Below are 15,716 nucleotides of genomic sequence, written 5' to 3'. Positions count from 1 at the left end.
AACACCCTCTGTGCCCACATGCAGCAAGGCTAGGACAATATTCATGCAAGGCCTGATAAATGGCAACAACAATCCTGCGACACAAGAAAGAAAGGCTTGCGTTTGTGTTTTTCATGACCACTGAACATTTAAAAATGCATAATAGGCAATGAAAAGAAGATAATGTTGTGCAGGAAGCACCAGGCAATGGTCATCTCCAACAAGAGAGAATCAAACCCCTTGACAAATGGCATAACCATCGATGAATCCCCCAATATCAACATCCTGGAGGTTACCATTGACCAAAAACTGAACTGGACGAGCCATTGAAATAATAATGGCTCCAGGAGCAGGTCAGAGGCTAGGAATCTTCCGCCGAGTAACTCTCACCTCCTGACTCCCCATAGCCTGTCCACCATCTCTAAGGCACAAGTCGGGAGTGTGATGGAATATTCTCCACTTGCCTGGATGAGTACAGCTCCAACAACACTCAAGAAGCTTGACACCATCCAGAATAAAGCAGTCTGTTGGGCTGCATCCCCATCCACCACTTTAAACATTCACTCCCTGCAACACTGGTGCACCTCCTTCAGCAGCACCTTCCATACCTACAACCTCTATCACCTGGAAGGACAAGGAAAACAGATGGATGGGACCACCACCACCTGCAAGTTGACCCCCAAACCACACACCATCCTGACTTGGACAAACACTGCTGTTCCTTCACTGTCATGGCATTCAAACACTGGAACACCCTTCCTGACAACACTGTGAGTGTTCCTACATGAGAGGGACTGCACCGGTTCAAGATAGTCGCTCACCACCACCTTCTCAAGGGCAATTATGGTTTGCGAAATAAATGCTGGCTGCCAGAGAGGCCTGTTTGGGTTGTGAAATGTAATCTGTCTCATGTCACATCTGATTTGCCACAGTCATGTGACTCTGTCATGAGGCAAGCTCGCTGTAGTATGCTAAAAGATGATCTGATTAAAGATAGATTTTTTCTTGGGAATGCGAGACACCTTGGTGAGAGCAAGCCTATTGAAAGATGAGAAACTGATGCCAAAGAAAGTGATAGATGTGTGTCGAAATGCGGAATTTTTGAGCACATGTATGGCAGAGCATACCAGGAGATACATTATTATGGGATCATAGAACTCTACAGTGCAGAAGGACGCCAATCAGCCCTCAAGTCTGCACCGACCCTCTGAAAATGCACCCAACCTAGGCCCACTCTCCCACCCTATCCCAATAACCCCTTAACCCAACCTATACAACCCTGGACACTAAGGGGCAATTTTTAAAAAAAATTAGAATACCCAATTATTTCCAATTAAGGCAATTTAGTGTGGCCAATGCACCTACCCTGCACATCTTTGGGTTGTGGGGGCGAAACCCACGCAAACATGGGGAGAATGTGCAAACTCCACACGGATAGTGACCCAGAGCTGCGATCGAACCTGAGACCTTGGTGCCGTCAGGCGGCAGTGCTAACCACTGCGCCACCACGCTGCCCACTAAGAGGCAATTTTTACATGGCCAATCCACCTAACCGGCACATCTTTGGACTTATGCAGAGAGACATTCAAGGTCGAGACAGCAGCATAATCACAGACAAAGGGCAAGATACACAGGAAAAGAAGGATTGCCCAATGTGGGGAAAACAGTGTTTCAATTGCAGGAAGTAGAATCATTTCACACACAAGTGGTTGGCTAGAAAGGAGCAAAACAAGCTTATAAAGATGGGTACTGGAGATATATCAGCAGAAGAACCTGATGAAAAGCTACACCATACAACAGGTTGGTTCAGTCACGTCCATCAGCAACAAATGGTTTGTGACTGTCACCATGATGACGGTAGAGGGAAAGTTCCAGGCCCACAAGTCGTGTCAAATAGAGATTGGTGCGGCTTACAACATAATGGCATTCACAGATCTGTGCAAAGTGATTTAACATAGTGATCTGAAAATTAAACCCTCGAATGACTCACAGTGGCAGGGATCCAGGTTTGATTCAGCCTTGTCTGTGTGGAGTTTGCATGTTCTCCCTGTGTCTGTATGGGTTTCCTCCGGGTGCTCCGGTTTCCTCCCACAGTCCAAAGATGTGCAGGTTTGGTGGGGTTATGGAGTTACAGAGATAGGGCAGGGAGAGTGGACCTTGGTCGGGTGTTCTTTCGTCGAGTCATTGTAGACTCGATGGGCTGAGTGGCCTCCTTCTGCACTGTAGGGATTCTATGGAGCGTGAGGTTGAGGTTATATGGTGGCACATTATAGATACCAAGAGGACAAATTAGTTTGAAAGCCCAATGCAGCAGCATGAATGATGATCTCAAGTTCCAGATCATAGATGGGAATCAATGGCCCCTCGTCTCAGCTGAGGCAAGTCTCAAACTGAGGTTGGTACCCTCCATTAGGGTCTCTGCCTCCATTACCATCTCCACCAGCCTCTGTGTAAAATGGTATTCCCTCATGTCCCCTCTAATCCTTCTGCCACTTAACTTGAACCTATAGAATCATAGAAGTTTACAGCATGGAAACAGGCCCTTCGGCCCAACCAGTCCATGCCGCCCAGTTTTTACCATTAAGCTAGTCCCAGTTGCCCGCACTTGGCCCATAACCCTCTATACCCATCTTACCCATGTAACTATCTAAATGTTTTTTAAAAGACACAATTGTACCCGCCTCTACTACTACCTCTGGCAGCCCATTCCAGACACTCACTACCCTCTGAGTGAAGAAATTGCCCCTCTGGGCCCTTCTGAATCTCTCCCCTCTCACCTTAAACCTATGCCCTCTAGTTTTAGACTCCCCTACCTTTGGGAAAAGATGTTGACTATCTACCTTATCTATGCCCCTCATTATTTTATAGACCTCTATAAGATCACCCCTAAGCCTCCTACGCTCCAAGGAAAAAAGTCCCAGTCTATCCAGCCTCTCCTTATAACTCAAACCATCAAGTCCCGGTAACATCCTAGTAAATCTTTTCTGCACTCTTTCCAGTTTAATAATATCCTTTCTATAATAGGGTGACCAGAACTGCACACAGTATTCCAAGTGTGGCCGTACCAATGTCTTGTACAACTTCAACAAGACGTCCCAACTCCTGTATTCAATGTTCTGACCAATGAAACCAAGCATGCCGAATGCCTTCTTCACCACCCTGTCCACCTGCGACTCCACCTTCAAGGAGCTATGAACCTGTACTCCTAGATCTCTTTGTTCTATAACTCTCCCCAACGCCATACCATTAACTGAGTAGGTCCTGGCCTGATTCGATCTGCCAAAATGCATCACCTCACATTTATCTAAATTAAACTCCATCTGCCATTCGTCGGCCCACTGGCCTAATTGATCAAGATCCCGTTGCAATCCTAGATAACCTTCTTCACTATCCACTGTGCCACCAATCTTGGTGTCATCTGCAAACTTACTAACCATGCCTCCTAAATTCTCATCCAAATCATTAATATAAATCACAAATAACAGTGGACCCAGCACCGATCCCTGAGGCACACCACTGGTCACAGGCCTCCAGTTTGAAAAACAACCCTCTACAACCACACTCTGCCTTCTGTCGTCCAGCCAATTTTGAATCCGATTGGCAACCTCACCCTGGATCCCGTGAGCTTTAACCTTCTGCAACAACTATGATCCCTGGTTTTTGAACTGTCTGCCAAGGGAAACAGGTTCCTCCTCCCTACTCTGTCTCTACCCTCCCCCCGCCCCCCCCCCCCCCCCCCCCCACACACACACACAATTTTGTATACCTCAATCATGTCACCCCTCAGTCTTCTTTGTTCCAAGGAAAACAACCCCAACCTCTGCAATCTCTCCGCGTAGCTACAATTCTCCAGTCCTGGCAACATTCTAATACATTTTCTGTGCACCCTCTCCAGAGCAATTACATCCTTCCTGTCATGTGGTGACCAGAATTCAGCACAATACTCCAGTGTGGCCTCACCAGTGCCTTACACAATTCCATCATTATATTCCTATTTTTGTATTCTACATCTCTGCCAATGAAGGAGAGCATTCTATATGCCTTCTTTACAACCTTATCTACCTGTATTGCTGCCTTTAGGGACCTGTGAACTTGCATGCAAAGATCTCTCACTTCAGTTACCCCACTCAGTATATTCCCCTTTATTGGATATACCCTTTTACTGTTTGAACATCCTCACACTTATCCAAGTTTAACTCCATCTGCCACTTTCCTGCCCATTCCACCAACCCATCCATAAAACTTTGGAGCTTACAGCTATATTAATAATAATAATATCCTCTACACTATCCACCACATGGCCAATTTTTGTGTTGTCTGAAAATTTCATAATTATGCCCCCCATGTTCAAGTCGAAATCGTTAATATATAAAATAGACAGCAGGGGTCCCAAAACCAAGCCCTGCGGAACACCACTTGAACCAACTTTCCATCCGCAAGGGCAGCCATTGACCATTACCCTTTGTTTCCTGTTACTAAGCCAACTTTGGATATCCATTTTGCCACATTACCCTGTATCCCATGGGTTTTAACGTTTTTGACTAGTTTGACATGTGGGATCTTGTTAAATGCCTTACTAAAATCCATGTAGATAACATCCACTACACTACCTTCATCGATCCTCCTGGTCACATCCTCAAACAACTCAATCAAATTTTTACGGCATGACCTTCCCCTAACAAAGCCATGTTGAATATCCCTGACTAGTCCATGCCTTTAAAAGTGACAGTTTATCCTATCTCTCAGGATTAATTCTAAAAAGTTGCCCGCGACTGAAGTAAGACTAACCGGCCTATAATTGTTTGGCCTTTCCTTTGTACCCTTTTTAAACAATGGAACCACATTTGCATTCCTCCAGTCCTCAGGCACCTCCCCTGTATCTAGTGAAGATTGGAAATAATCCTCAGAGCATCTACTATTTCCTCCCTGGCCTCCTTCAGCATCATAGGAAACAATCTATCTGAGCCTGGTGACTTATCCACTTTCAAGGATTCCAATCTTCTAACACTTCCTCTCTTGTTATGATTATTTTATCCAATATTTCACACTGCTCCTCTTGGACTACTATATCGGCATCATTCCTGTCCTTTGTGAATACAGAGACAAAACATTGTTTAAAACTCTTCCCATATCGTCTGCATCTTCACACAAGTTCCCTTCTTCATCTCTGATAGGTCCCACTTTTTCCTGAACTACCCTTTTCCTCTTCATATACTGGCAAAACATTTTTGGGTTTTCCTTAATCTTGCTTATTAATATTTTTTCATGCCCTCTCTTTAATTTCCTTATTTCCTTTTTTACTTGATCTCTGTACTTTCTACACTCTATCGGCAGTTTTGAGTATTTTATAATAATCATAAGCTTTCCTTTTCTGTTTAATCTTCCCCTGTATGTTTTCTGAACAGCCATGGGGGGATCTAGATTTGGCAGTTCTATTCTTATTTTTGGAGGGGACATGTCTGCTTTGTACCCTAAGGATCTCACTTATTAGTGCTTCCCACTGGTTTACCACTGATTTATCCTTTCGCAGTCTTGTCCAGTCCACCTCAGTCTTGTAAAATTTGCCTTCCCTCAGTTTAAAACTTTTACCCTGATTTATCTTTGTCCTTTTCCATAATAATAATAAATCTAACTGAATTGTGGTCACTATCCTTGCAATGGTCGCCCACTGTCACTTCATCCATTTGAAGTGCAAGATTCCAGTTGACGATATACGATAAACTGAAACCTTCAGTGAACCAAGCTGGACAAACAAATATCAGAGATGACACAAAGGTAGCAGGAGGAAATAATGACCCACAATTCCACAGCTGGCAATTCAAAGTGGGGGTAGAAAAACTCTACCAGATGTAAAGGCAGGCAAAGAAATTATGACACAGAATGTCATAGAATCCCTACTGTGCAGGAGGCCATTCGGTCCACAGAGCCTGCACTGACCCTCCAAAAGAGTACCCTATGTAGGCACACTCCCTTGCCCTATCCCCGCAATCCCACCTCACCTCCACATTTTGGGAAACTAAGGCACAATTTAGCGTGGCCAATCCACCTAACCTGCACATCTTTGGACTGTCGGAGGAAACCAGACCACCTGGAGGAAACGCACGCAGACACGGGGAGCATCTGCAAACTCCACAGCAAACTCCTCAGACAGTGACCGAAGGCCGGAATCAAACCCGATTCCTTGGCACTGTGAGGCGAACCACTGTGCCATCTTGAAAGATTCCTTGAAGAGTCAATATGTAGCCATGGAAAAACACGAGGAGCCTGTCAGGGTACAAGCCCTAAAGACTCTCAACAGGAGTCAGCCCACGTATAAACCTGAGGCATGTGTAGAGAAATTATCATCTTGGACATGCATAGTGGAAGTGAATAACTAGTCATACCAACACAATCACAAGCATATCTGAATAACTAGCAAAGCTGTTCCTTCGCAGAAATCAGCTGATTGGGGACAAGGAATTGGATCAACTGCCATCAATCCCAGAGGTCCATGGGTCCCCACAACCATAATGGAACAACAACAGTCACCAAGGCAACAAGAGTCATGGGGGGCAACGCTCGCCAGACAAAGATAATTTCTAGACGTACAGACAATGTCAGTGCGTGTACGTGCCCTTAAGAGACCTGCACGATTGAAAGACTATTTTTGTAATGTATGTGCAGAGACTAACTAATAGAACAAACAGTTGTTCCTGCATGAGCACATCAGGTGTATAATGGGTAACCTGAGCAACTCACAGAACTGTGCATTAGGAAAAGGGGGATGTTTGTATCTTTTGTTCAATATGGAAAGGAGAATGTTTGGTAATGTCACATTTGAATTGCCATAGTCACGCGAATTGATGCAAGCTCACTGGAGGCTGTCATGTCTGACCAGTTCAATAAATCCTCTCACTGAGAAGCACTGATGAAAACTTCTGTCCTTAAACATGAAACAATGCCCACATCCAATGAACATGTATACAGTAAAATCCTTTTCCTACTATTTAACAGGCTGCACGAAGAAAAAGTTTGGAATACCGATACATTGCTTTAAGAAAATTTGCATAAGAACCAATAGGGAGATTAGGAGATTTTCTTGCTGCTCTGACTGTGATCTGGAATAGGCTGCCTGAAAGGGTGCTGGAAACAGTTTCAAATCTAACTTTCAAATGAGTATTGGATGAATTCTTAAAAAGGAAAGGTTTACAGGTTTATAGAGAAGTGCAGGAATGGGACTAATTTGCTTTTTCGAAATACTGGCACAGGTAAAATGGATCAAACAGGCAAAGTGCAAGGATCCTCTTGTAACTCCTTGTATAATCCTTGTGTTATTTTTAATCCATGTCTTGCTGGCTGCTTTTTACTGGCTGTTTTTTCTGGCTGTTGTCTTTAAAAACTACAGGGACGAAATTCTCCTACCCGCCCCGCCACATTTCTGCGCCGACCGGCCGGCGGGAGTCTCCGTAACACCGGCCGGTCAATGGGGTTTCCCATCGTGGGGCAGCCCCACGCCGTCGGGAAACCCCCGGGCGCCAGCAAAACGGAGACTCCCGCCGGCGGAGAATGACGCCCCCAATGTCTGGGGCGGGATTCTCCGCAATCGGCGCGATGTCCGCTGACCGGCGCCAAAAACGGCACAAATCAGTCCGGCATCGCGCCGCCCCAAAGGTGCGGAATTCTCCGCATCTTGAGGGGCCGAGCCCCCCTCACCTTGAGGGGCTAGGCCCGCGCCGGACTGATTTCCACCCCACCAGCTGGCGGGAAAGGCCTTTAGTGCCCCACCAGCTTGTGCGGAAATGACTTTGCCGTGCGGCGCATGCGCGGGAGCGTCAGCGGCCGATCACGGCATCCCCGTGCATGCGCAGTTGAGTGGGCCTTTTCCGCCTCCGCCATAGTGGAGACCATGGCGAAGGTGGAAGGAAAAGAGTGCCCCACGGCACAGGCCCGCCCGCGGATCGGTGGGCCCCGATCGCAGGCCAGGCCACTGTGGGGCACCCCCCGGGGCCAGATCGCCCCGCGCCCCCCCCAGGACCCCGGAGCCCGCCCCCGCCGCCTTGTCCCACCGGTAAGAGAGATGGTTTGATTCTCGCCGGCGGGACAGGCATTCCAGTAGCGGGACTTAGGGCCATCGCGGACCGGAGAATCGCCGGGGGGGCCCACCAACCGGCGCGACGCAATTCCCACCCCTGCCAAATATCCGGTGCCGGAGAATTCGGCAACTGGCGGGAGCGGGATTCACGCCAGCCCCCGGCGATTCTCTGAACCAGCAGTGGGTCGGAGAATCCCGCCCCTGGTCTGGAACTGAAACTCCCTCCCCACGTCAAGCTACTTTTTGGACTGACCCAGGCACCCCTTGATGCAGTGTGCTCGTTGGGATAGCTCGTGGTGACATTTTGATGGACTTGGTTAGCAGCCAATCCCGTCTCCTGTAATTCCAGGAGATCTTCTATTTTCTTGGGATTGGTAGAGCCATTCGTAAACCTCTGGAACAGAAAGGCAAGCTCCATTTTGGCTTTCAGACTTCTGCTTAGACCTGAAAGGCAGCACATACATGTTGAGACTCTCTCTCCTCGCTCTCTGGTGATTTAAAGGCTTCCAGCTGGCCCATGGAAGTTCCACTGGAAGGTAAAGCAGGTATCTCAACTCTCTGCATGGCGATTTGAAAGGCTGAAGCCTGTGGAAGTAACTTCTGATCAAAAGGCTGTAAACAGTCTCCAGCCATATCTGTAAAAGCTAAACCTCTGTTTGGAAGGTTGGGGAAGGCAGAGTGCTGGTAGTTCTCCCCTGAGATCGCTAGACATCTGGAAAAGGGCCTTTTACCTCCTCTTCACTGCAGTTCATCTGGATCTGCAGATATGACAGCTAAGTGCATTTATACGTGGAGTGGATGAACAACCTTCATTAAATTCTCAGGTAGAGAATTCTAATATTATCTCAGTAATTCTGAGAGCCAGTCTGGTAGAGACCTGTACAACTGAATGTGACTCCTCAGAGAGAATTCTACAGCCTGCATGTTCTAATTGAACGCAGATTCTAAAAGATCCAAACCAACCGATGATTTCAAGATTGCCGACTACAAAGACTACTACCTCACAGCAAAGATTAATCTCAGTCCTTTTAACCCGTTATTTTTGAACTTTTCCTTCTCACCCACCGTGTGTCTGTCTTGTATGTGTCTAGGTGGAGAGTGGGATAGGGTTTGGGGAATAGTTAGACAAGTAGACGATTGTTCTATTATTTTCATTACATATTTATCTCTTCTATTATAAATGAACAGTTTAAAAAAAATGTTTTTCTTCAAAATCTCATGCCTGTAACTCATTGGAGCAGTCAAGGGTCAAAGATCTCAGGAAAATACACAAATTGTTGGTTAATTCACTTATGTTGGGAATCGGGGGTCTGTGGGGCTGGAATTGACCGCACACTCGCCCATGGTGTCGTAATAAAAGATAATTCATACACGTGTATATACGTGATAGATGGAAGTGTCCAAGTTCACCTCATAATAAATGAGTTAAGGCAGATGGAAGGATTAATGTTTGCAACCAGTTATTAGAGAATCAGTTAGTCAAAAAACTTTGAGAGAGTCTTGCGGCTAAGGCAGTAGCACACTTGACTTTGATCTCTAATACTTTGGGTCCAAATCACTGGCGACGGTGGGGTGATGGGTGTAGGTCCTCATCAAAATGTTATTTGATGCCCAATCCAGCAGAGGTATGTGATGCAGCAATGAAGTTTCTGCAAATTCAAAGACTGAACAAAGATTTGAGAGGAAATAATGAGCAATAGCACTTACCAATTGAAGGGGAATCCCTTTCACTGTGTGCAGAGGCTGATTGGTCTAAAGCAGGCTTCCTACTCCTGTCGACCATGGGAGCTGAAGAGAAATCATTAACACCATTTATAAACCGTTGAAACCCCCCATTGATACTTACATGCTGAGTGTGGATACCCAAAAAGCACCAGTTTCTGCTTATTGTTTGTTGGTGGGTGGAAATTTGGAAGAAAATGTGAAAAAGGAGGAGATAAAAATATTTATTAAAAAAAAAGAAGTTTGCCAGTTCAGGGTTATCACCTGGGCATCAGAGCTGTTGGCACAGTGTTTTGGATTCCACCTGAGCACCATGAACGGTGCTGCCAGAAATGGGTGCTGCTTCCTCAGAAATCAAAACCATTGGAGATTTAAAGGCACAGCCTGCACAGGGTGGGCAGTGCAACGGCATCAAGAGGCCAGCAGAGAGGGACAAGTCGTATGAAGGAGAAAGAGACACTGTGTTGACCACAGGATCAACAAGCAGAAGTGATGATATCCCTGGATATGACTGAGAACCAGTGAATGCAACTCTCTAGGCAGATGGTCACAGACACGGCACTTCACAAGTGACTACAAACCAATACATCATGTAGGTGACTGATGCCCTCTTCACCAAGGCTGGGCAACACATCAGATTCATAACTGATGGGGCATTGCAGGGTTATGGGGCACTGGGTCCGTGGCCGGGACTGGCCGACTGGTGTCCTGCAATAACCTCCAGTACGATATGTTTTCAAACTAGCACAAAAGATCACAGAAACTCAGGTTGTAACCAACTCCCAGACATTAAATCCACAATGTTTATCCTGACAGACCTGGAGGAGACCGACAATGACTAGCAAACGATGCAAGATCAGTTAAAACAAATTGGATGTATAAACATGTGGAATGCTCGATTAGTTCCAAAGTACCTCTGTAACCAGGCGCTGAGAAGCCTCGATCTTTGCTGTGACCTGGGTCCTCATTGACTGACATATTGGAGAACATGTTTGACTGGAAAAGAACAAATGCACTAACATTACACCAGCAAAGACAAATGGATTACGTGTTCCTCATTGATCGGGCAGCACGGTAGCATTGTGGATAGCACAATTGCTTCACAGCTCCAGGGTCCCAGGTTCGATTCCGGCTTGGGTCACTGTCTGTGCGGAGTCTGCACATCCTCCCCGTGTGTGCGTGGGTTCCTCCGGGTGCTCCGGTTTCCTCCCACAGTCCAAAGATGTGCAGGTTAGGTGGATTGGTCATGATAAATTGCCCTTAGTGTCCAAAATTGCTCTTAGTGTTGGGTGGGGTTACTGGGTTATGGGGATAGGGTGGGGGTGTTGACCTTGGGTAGGGTGCTCTTTCCAAGAGCCGGTGCAGACTCGACGGGTCGAATGGCCTCCTTCTGCACTGTAAATTCTATGATCGGCACCAATTTTAACCTGAATGTTTCATTCATAGAAGCCTGATTGTACAGAATGGGGCTAATTGAACATAGACTATGTGTGAGATTGGTGGATTTCTGAGCTTATCCAGCTCCTGAGGAATTAATCATTTTTTATTTCCTGTCTCTAACATTACAATCAGAAGGATCGATTTTTACTGTGACTCATCTGGTGCTAATGAAATTTGGGGTCAGAAGCATTCCTGCCTGTTATTGTTGACAATGGAGCCAGCACCATCTTGAGAGGTGACCATCATTAGGTGTCGAAACCTGCCTGATTTGGGAGTTAGGTCTTTTAAATATGGAGATAGGGGTCCTGAGAAGTAACTGTGACCCATTTCAGGTCAAACTGTTCGGGGGGGACAGATGGGGCACACTTCACCCAGTTTCACAGGTGAACGGCAAGGAGAGACCCACCAACCCATCCGGTTAATATTAATGAGGTCGGAGTATCACATCACAGGGAAGCTGGGATCCTTGCAGGTGTTGAGGTGAGGGGATATGGGGTGGTCTCCTCGGCAGCTGAATGGGCACTCAACCAATGCACTAAATCCAAAAGTCAAAGTGGATGGGGAGCACTTACACCTCAAGCGTGACACAAGTTAATCCGAGGCAAAGTTCCCTCCAAAGTGTACTGCTAACCATGCCCAGGTTCAAATAGTGCAATGTTAAATACAGACTGCACTCAGGGGGGCTGCACTTATCTCTCCAGTATGACATTTCCATTTTCCTCACACCATTAATCCTCAGAGGGAAGTGAGGCTATATGGGTAGAGATCAGGAATAAGAAGGGTGCAGTCACAATGTTGGGGGTTTACTACAGGCCTCCCAACAGCCAGCGGGAGATAGAGGAGCAGATAGGTAGACAGATTTTGGAAAAGAGTAAAAACAACAGGGTTGTTGTGATGGCAGACTTCAACCTCCCCAATATTGACTGGGACTCACAGTGCTAGGGGCTTAGACGGGGCAGAGTTTGTAAGGAGCATCCAGGAGGGCTTCTTAAAACAATATGTAGACAGTCCAACGAGGGAAGGGGTGGTACTGGACCTGGTACTGGGGAATGAGCCCGGCCAGGTGGTAGAAGTTTCAGTAGGGGAGCATTTCGGGAACAGTGACCACAATTCAGTAAGTTTAAAGTGCTGGTGGACAAGGATAAGAGTGGTCCTAGGATGAATGTGCTAAATTGGGGGAAGGCTAATTATAACAATATTAGGCGGGAACTGAAGAACCTAGATTGGGGGCAGATGTTTGAGGGCAAATCAACATCTGACATGTGGGAGGCTTTCAAGTGTCAGTTGAAAGGAATTCAGGACCGGCATGTTCCTGTGAGGAAGAAGGATAAATACGGCAATTTTCGGGAACCTTGGATAACGAGAGATATTGTAGGCCTCGCCAAAAAGAAAAAGGAGGCATTTGTCAGGGCTAAAAGGCTGGGAACAGACGAAGCCTGTGTGGAATATAAGGAAAGTAGGAAGGAACTTAAGCAAGGAGTCAGGAAGGCTAGAAGGGGGTCACGAAAAGTCATTGGCAAATAGGGTTAAGGAAAATCCCAAGGCTTTTTACACGTACATAAAAAGCAAGAGGGTAGCCAGGGAAAAGGTTGGCCCACTGAAGGATAGGCAAGGGAATCTATGTGTGGAGCCAGAGGAAATGGGCGAGGTACTAAATGAATACTTTGCATCAGTATTCGCCAAAGAGAAGGAATTGGTAGATGTTGAGTCTGGAGAAGGGTGTGTAGATAGCCTGGGTCACATTGAGATCCAAAAAGACGAGGTGTTGGGTGTCTTAAAAAATATTAAGGTAGATAAGTCCCCAGGTCCTGATGGGATCTACCCCAGAATACTGAAGGGGGCTGGAGAGGACATTGCTGAGGCCTTGACAGAAATCTTTGGATCCTCACTGTCTTCAGGTGATGTCCCGGAGGACTGGAGAATAGCAAATGTTGTTCCTCTGTTTAAGAAGGGTAGCAAGGATAATCCAGGGAACTACAGGCCGGTGAGCCTTACTTCAGTGGTAGGGAAATTATTGGAGAGAATTCTTCGAGACAGGATCTACTCCCATTTGGAAGCAAATGGATGCATTAGTGAGAGGCAGCATGGTTTTGTGAAGGGGAGGTTGTGTCTCACTAACTTGATAGAGTTTTTCGAGGAGGTCACAAAGATGATTTATGCAGGTAGGGCAGTGGATGTTGTCTACATGGACTTCAGTAAGGCCTTTGACAAGGTCCCTCATGGTAGACTAGTACAAAAGGTGAAGTCACACGGGATCAGGGGTGAGCTGGCAAGGTGGATACAGAACTGGCTAGGTCATAGAAGGCAGAGAGTAGCAATGGAAGGATGCTTTTTTAATTGGAGGGCTGTGACCAGTGGTGTTCTGCAGGGATCGGTGCTGGGACCTTTGCTGTTTGTAGTATATATAAATGATTTGGAGGAAAATGTAACTGGTCTGATTAGTAAGTTTGCAGACGACACAAAGGTTGGTGGAATTGCGGATAGCGATGAGGACTGTCAGAGGCTACAGCAGGATTTAGATTGTTTGGAGACTTGGGCGGAGAGATGGCAGATGGAGTTTAATCCGGACAAATGTGAGGTAATGCATTTTGGAAGGTCTAATGCAGGTAGGGAATATACAGTGAATGGTAGAACCCTCAAGAGTATTGAAAGTCAGAGAGATCTAGGAGTACAGGTCCACAGGTCACTGAAAGGGGCAACACAGGTGGAGAAGGTAGTCAAGAATGCATACGGCATGCTTGCCTTCATTGGCCGGGGCATTGAGTATAAGAATTGGCAAGTCATGTTGCAGCTGTATAGAACCTTAGTTAGGCCACACTTGGAGTATAGTGTTCAATTCTTGTCGCCACACTACCAGAAGGATGTGGAGGTTTTAGAGAGGGTGCAGAAGAGATTTACCAGAATGTTGCCTGGTATGGGAGGCATTAGCTCTGAGGAGCGGTTGAATAAACTCGGTTTGTTCTCACTGGAACGACGGAGGTTGAGGGGCGACCTGATAGAAGTCTACAAAATTATGAGGGGCATAGACAGAGTGGATAGTCAGAGGCTTTTCCCCAGGGTAGAGGGGTCAATTACTCGGGGGCATAGGTTTAAGGTGAGAGGGGCAAGGTTTAGAGTAGATGTACGAGGCAAGCTTTTTACACAGAGAGTAGTAGGTGCCTGGAACTCGCTACCGGAGGAGGTGGTGGAAGCAGGGACGATGGTGACATTTAAGGGGCATCTTGACAAATACATGAATAGGATGGGAATAGAGGGATACGGACTCAGGAAGTGTAGAAGATTGTAGTTTAGTCGGGCAGTATGGTCGGCATGGGCTTGGAAGGCCGAAGGGCCTGTTCCTGTGCTGTACATTTCTTTGTTCTTTGTTTGTTTTGTATCTCTCAGAGTAACATTACTAAATTTTACAGAGTTAGTGACAATGGAATCACAGTCTCAATGGACAGGGCTGAGGTATAAGAGTATGAACATAGAACAATACAGCACAGTACAGGCCCTTCGGCCCACGATGTTGCACCGAAACAAAAGCCATCTAACCTACACTATACCATTATCATCCATATGTTTATCCAATAAACTTTTAAATGCCCTCAATGTTGGCGAGTTCACGACTGTAGCAGGTAGGGCATTCCACGGCCTCACTACTCTTTGCGTAAAGAACCTACCTCTGACCTCTGTCCTATATCTATTACCCCTCAGTTTAAAGTTATGTCCCCTCGTGCCAGCCATTTCCATCCGCGGGAGAAGGCTCTCACTGTCCACCCTATCCAACCCCCTAATCATTTTGTATGCCTCTATTAAGTCTCCTCTTAACCTTCTTCTCTCCAACGAAAACAACCTCAAGTCCATCAGCCTTTCCTCATAAGATTTTCCCTCCATACCAGGCAACATCCTGGTAAATCTCCTCTGCACCCGCTCCAAAGCCTCCACGTCCTTCCTATAATGCGGTGACCAGAACTGTACGCAATACTCCAAATGCGGCCGTACCAGAGTTCTGTACAGCTGCAACATGACCTCCTGACTCCGGAACTCAATCCCTCTACCAATAAAGGCCAACACTCCATAGGCCTTCTTCACCACCCTATCAACCTGGGTGGCAACTTTCAGGGATCTATGTACATGGACACCTAGATCCCTCTGCTCATCCACACTTTCAAGAACTTTTCCATTAGCCAGATATTCCACATTCCTGTTATTCCTTCCAAAGTGAATCACCTCACACTTCTCTACATTAAACTCCATTTGCCACCTCTCAGCCCAGCTCTGCAGCTTATCTATATCCCTCTGCAACCTGCTACTTCCTTCCACACTATCGACAACACCACCGACTTTAGTATCGTCTGCAAATTTACTCACCCACCCTTCTGCGCCTTCCTCTAGGTCATTGATAAAAATGACAAACAGCAACGGCCCCAGAACAGATCCTTGTGGTACTCCACTTGTGACTGAACTCCATTCTGAACATTTCCCATCAACCACCACCCTCTGTCTTCTTTCAGCTAGCCAA

The 15,716-nt window shown here is 46.5% G+C and overlaps 1 protein-coding gene across 1 annotated transcript in view; it reads right to left on the bottom strand.

Annotated features, from left to right (window-relative positions):
- lcp2a (lymphocyte cytosolic protein 2a) overlaps positions 1-15,716 on the bottom strand; it is a 252,465-nt gene that overhangs the window by 82,321 nt on the left and 154,428 nt on the right. Inside the window, exons 9-10 of the mRNA XM_072511854.1 lie at positions 10,687-10,768; positions 9,758-9,838 (exon numbers count right to left, since the gene is read on the bottom strand). Coding sequence (XP_072367955.1) covers positions 9,758-9,838; positions 10,687-10,768 — 163 coding nt within the window. The remainder of the gene's footprint in view (positions 1-9,757; positions 9,839-10,686; positions 10,769-15,716) is intronic.

The sequence above is a fragment of the Scyliorhinus torazame genome, chromosome 7, assembly GCF_047496885.1.
Source record: "Scyliorhinus torazame isolate Kashiwa2021f chromosome 7, sScyTor2.1, whole genome shotgun sequence".
Lineage (NCBI taxonomy): Eukaryota > Metazoa > Chordata > Chondrichthyes > Carcharhiniformes > Scyliorhinidae > Scyliorhinus > Scyliorhinus torazame.
This window is presented reverse-complemented; position numbering and strand designations above follow the sequence as displayed.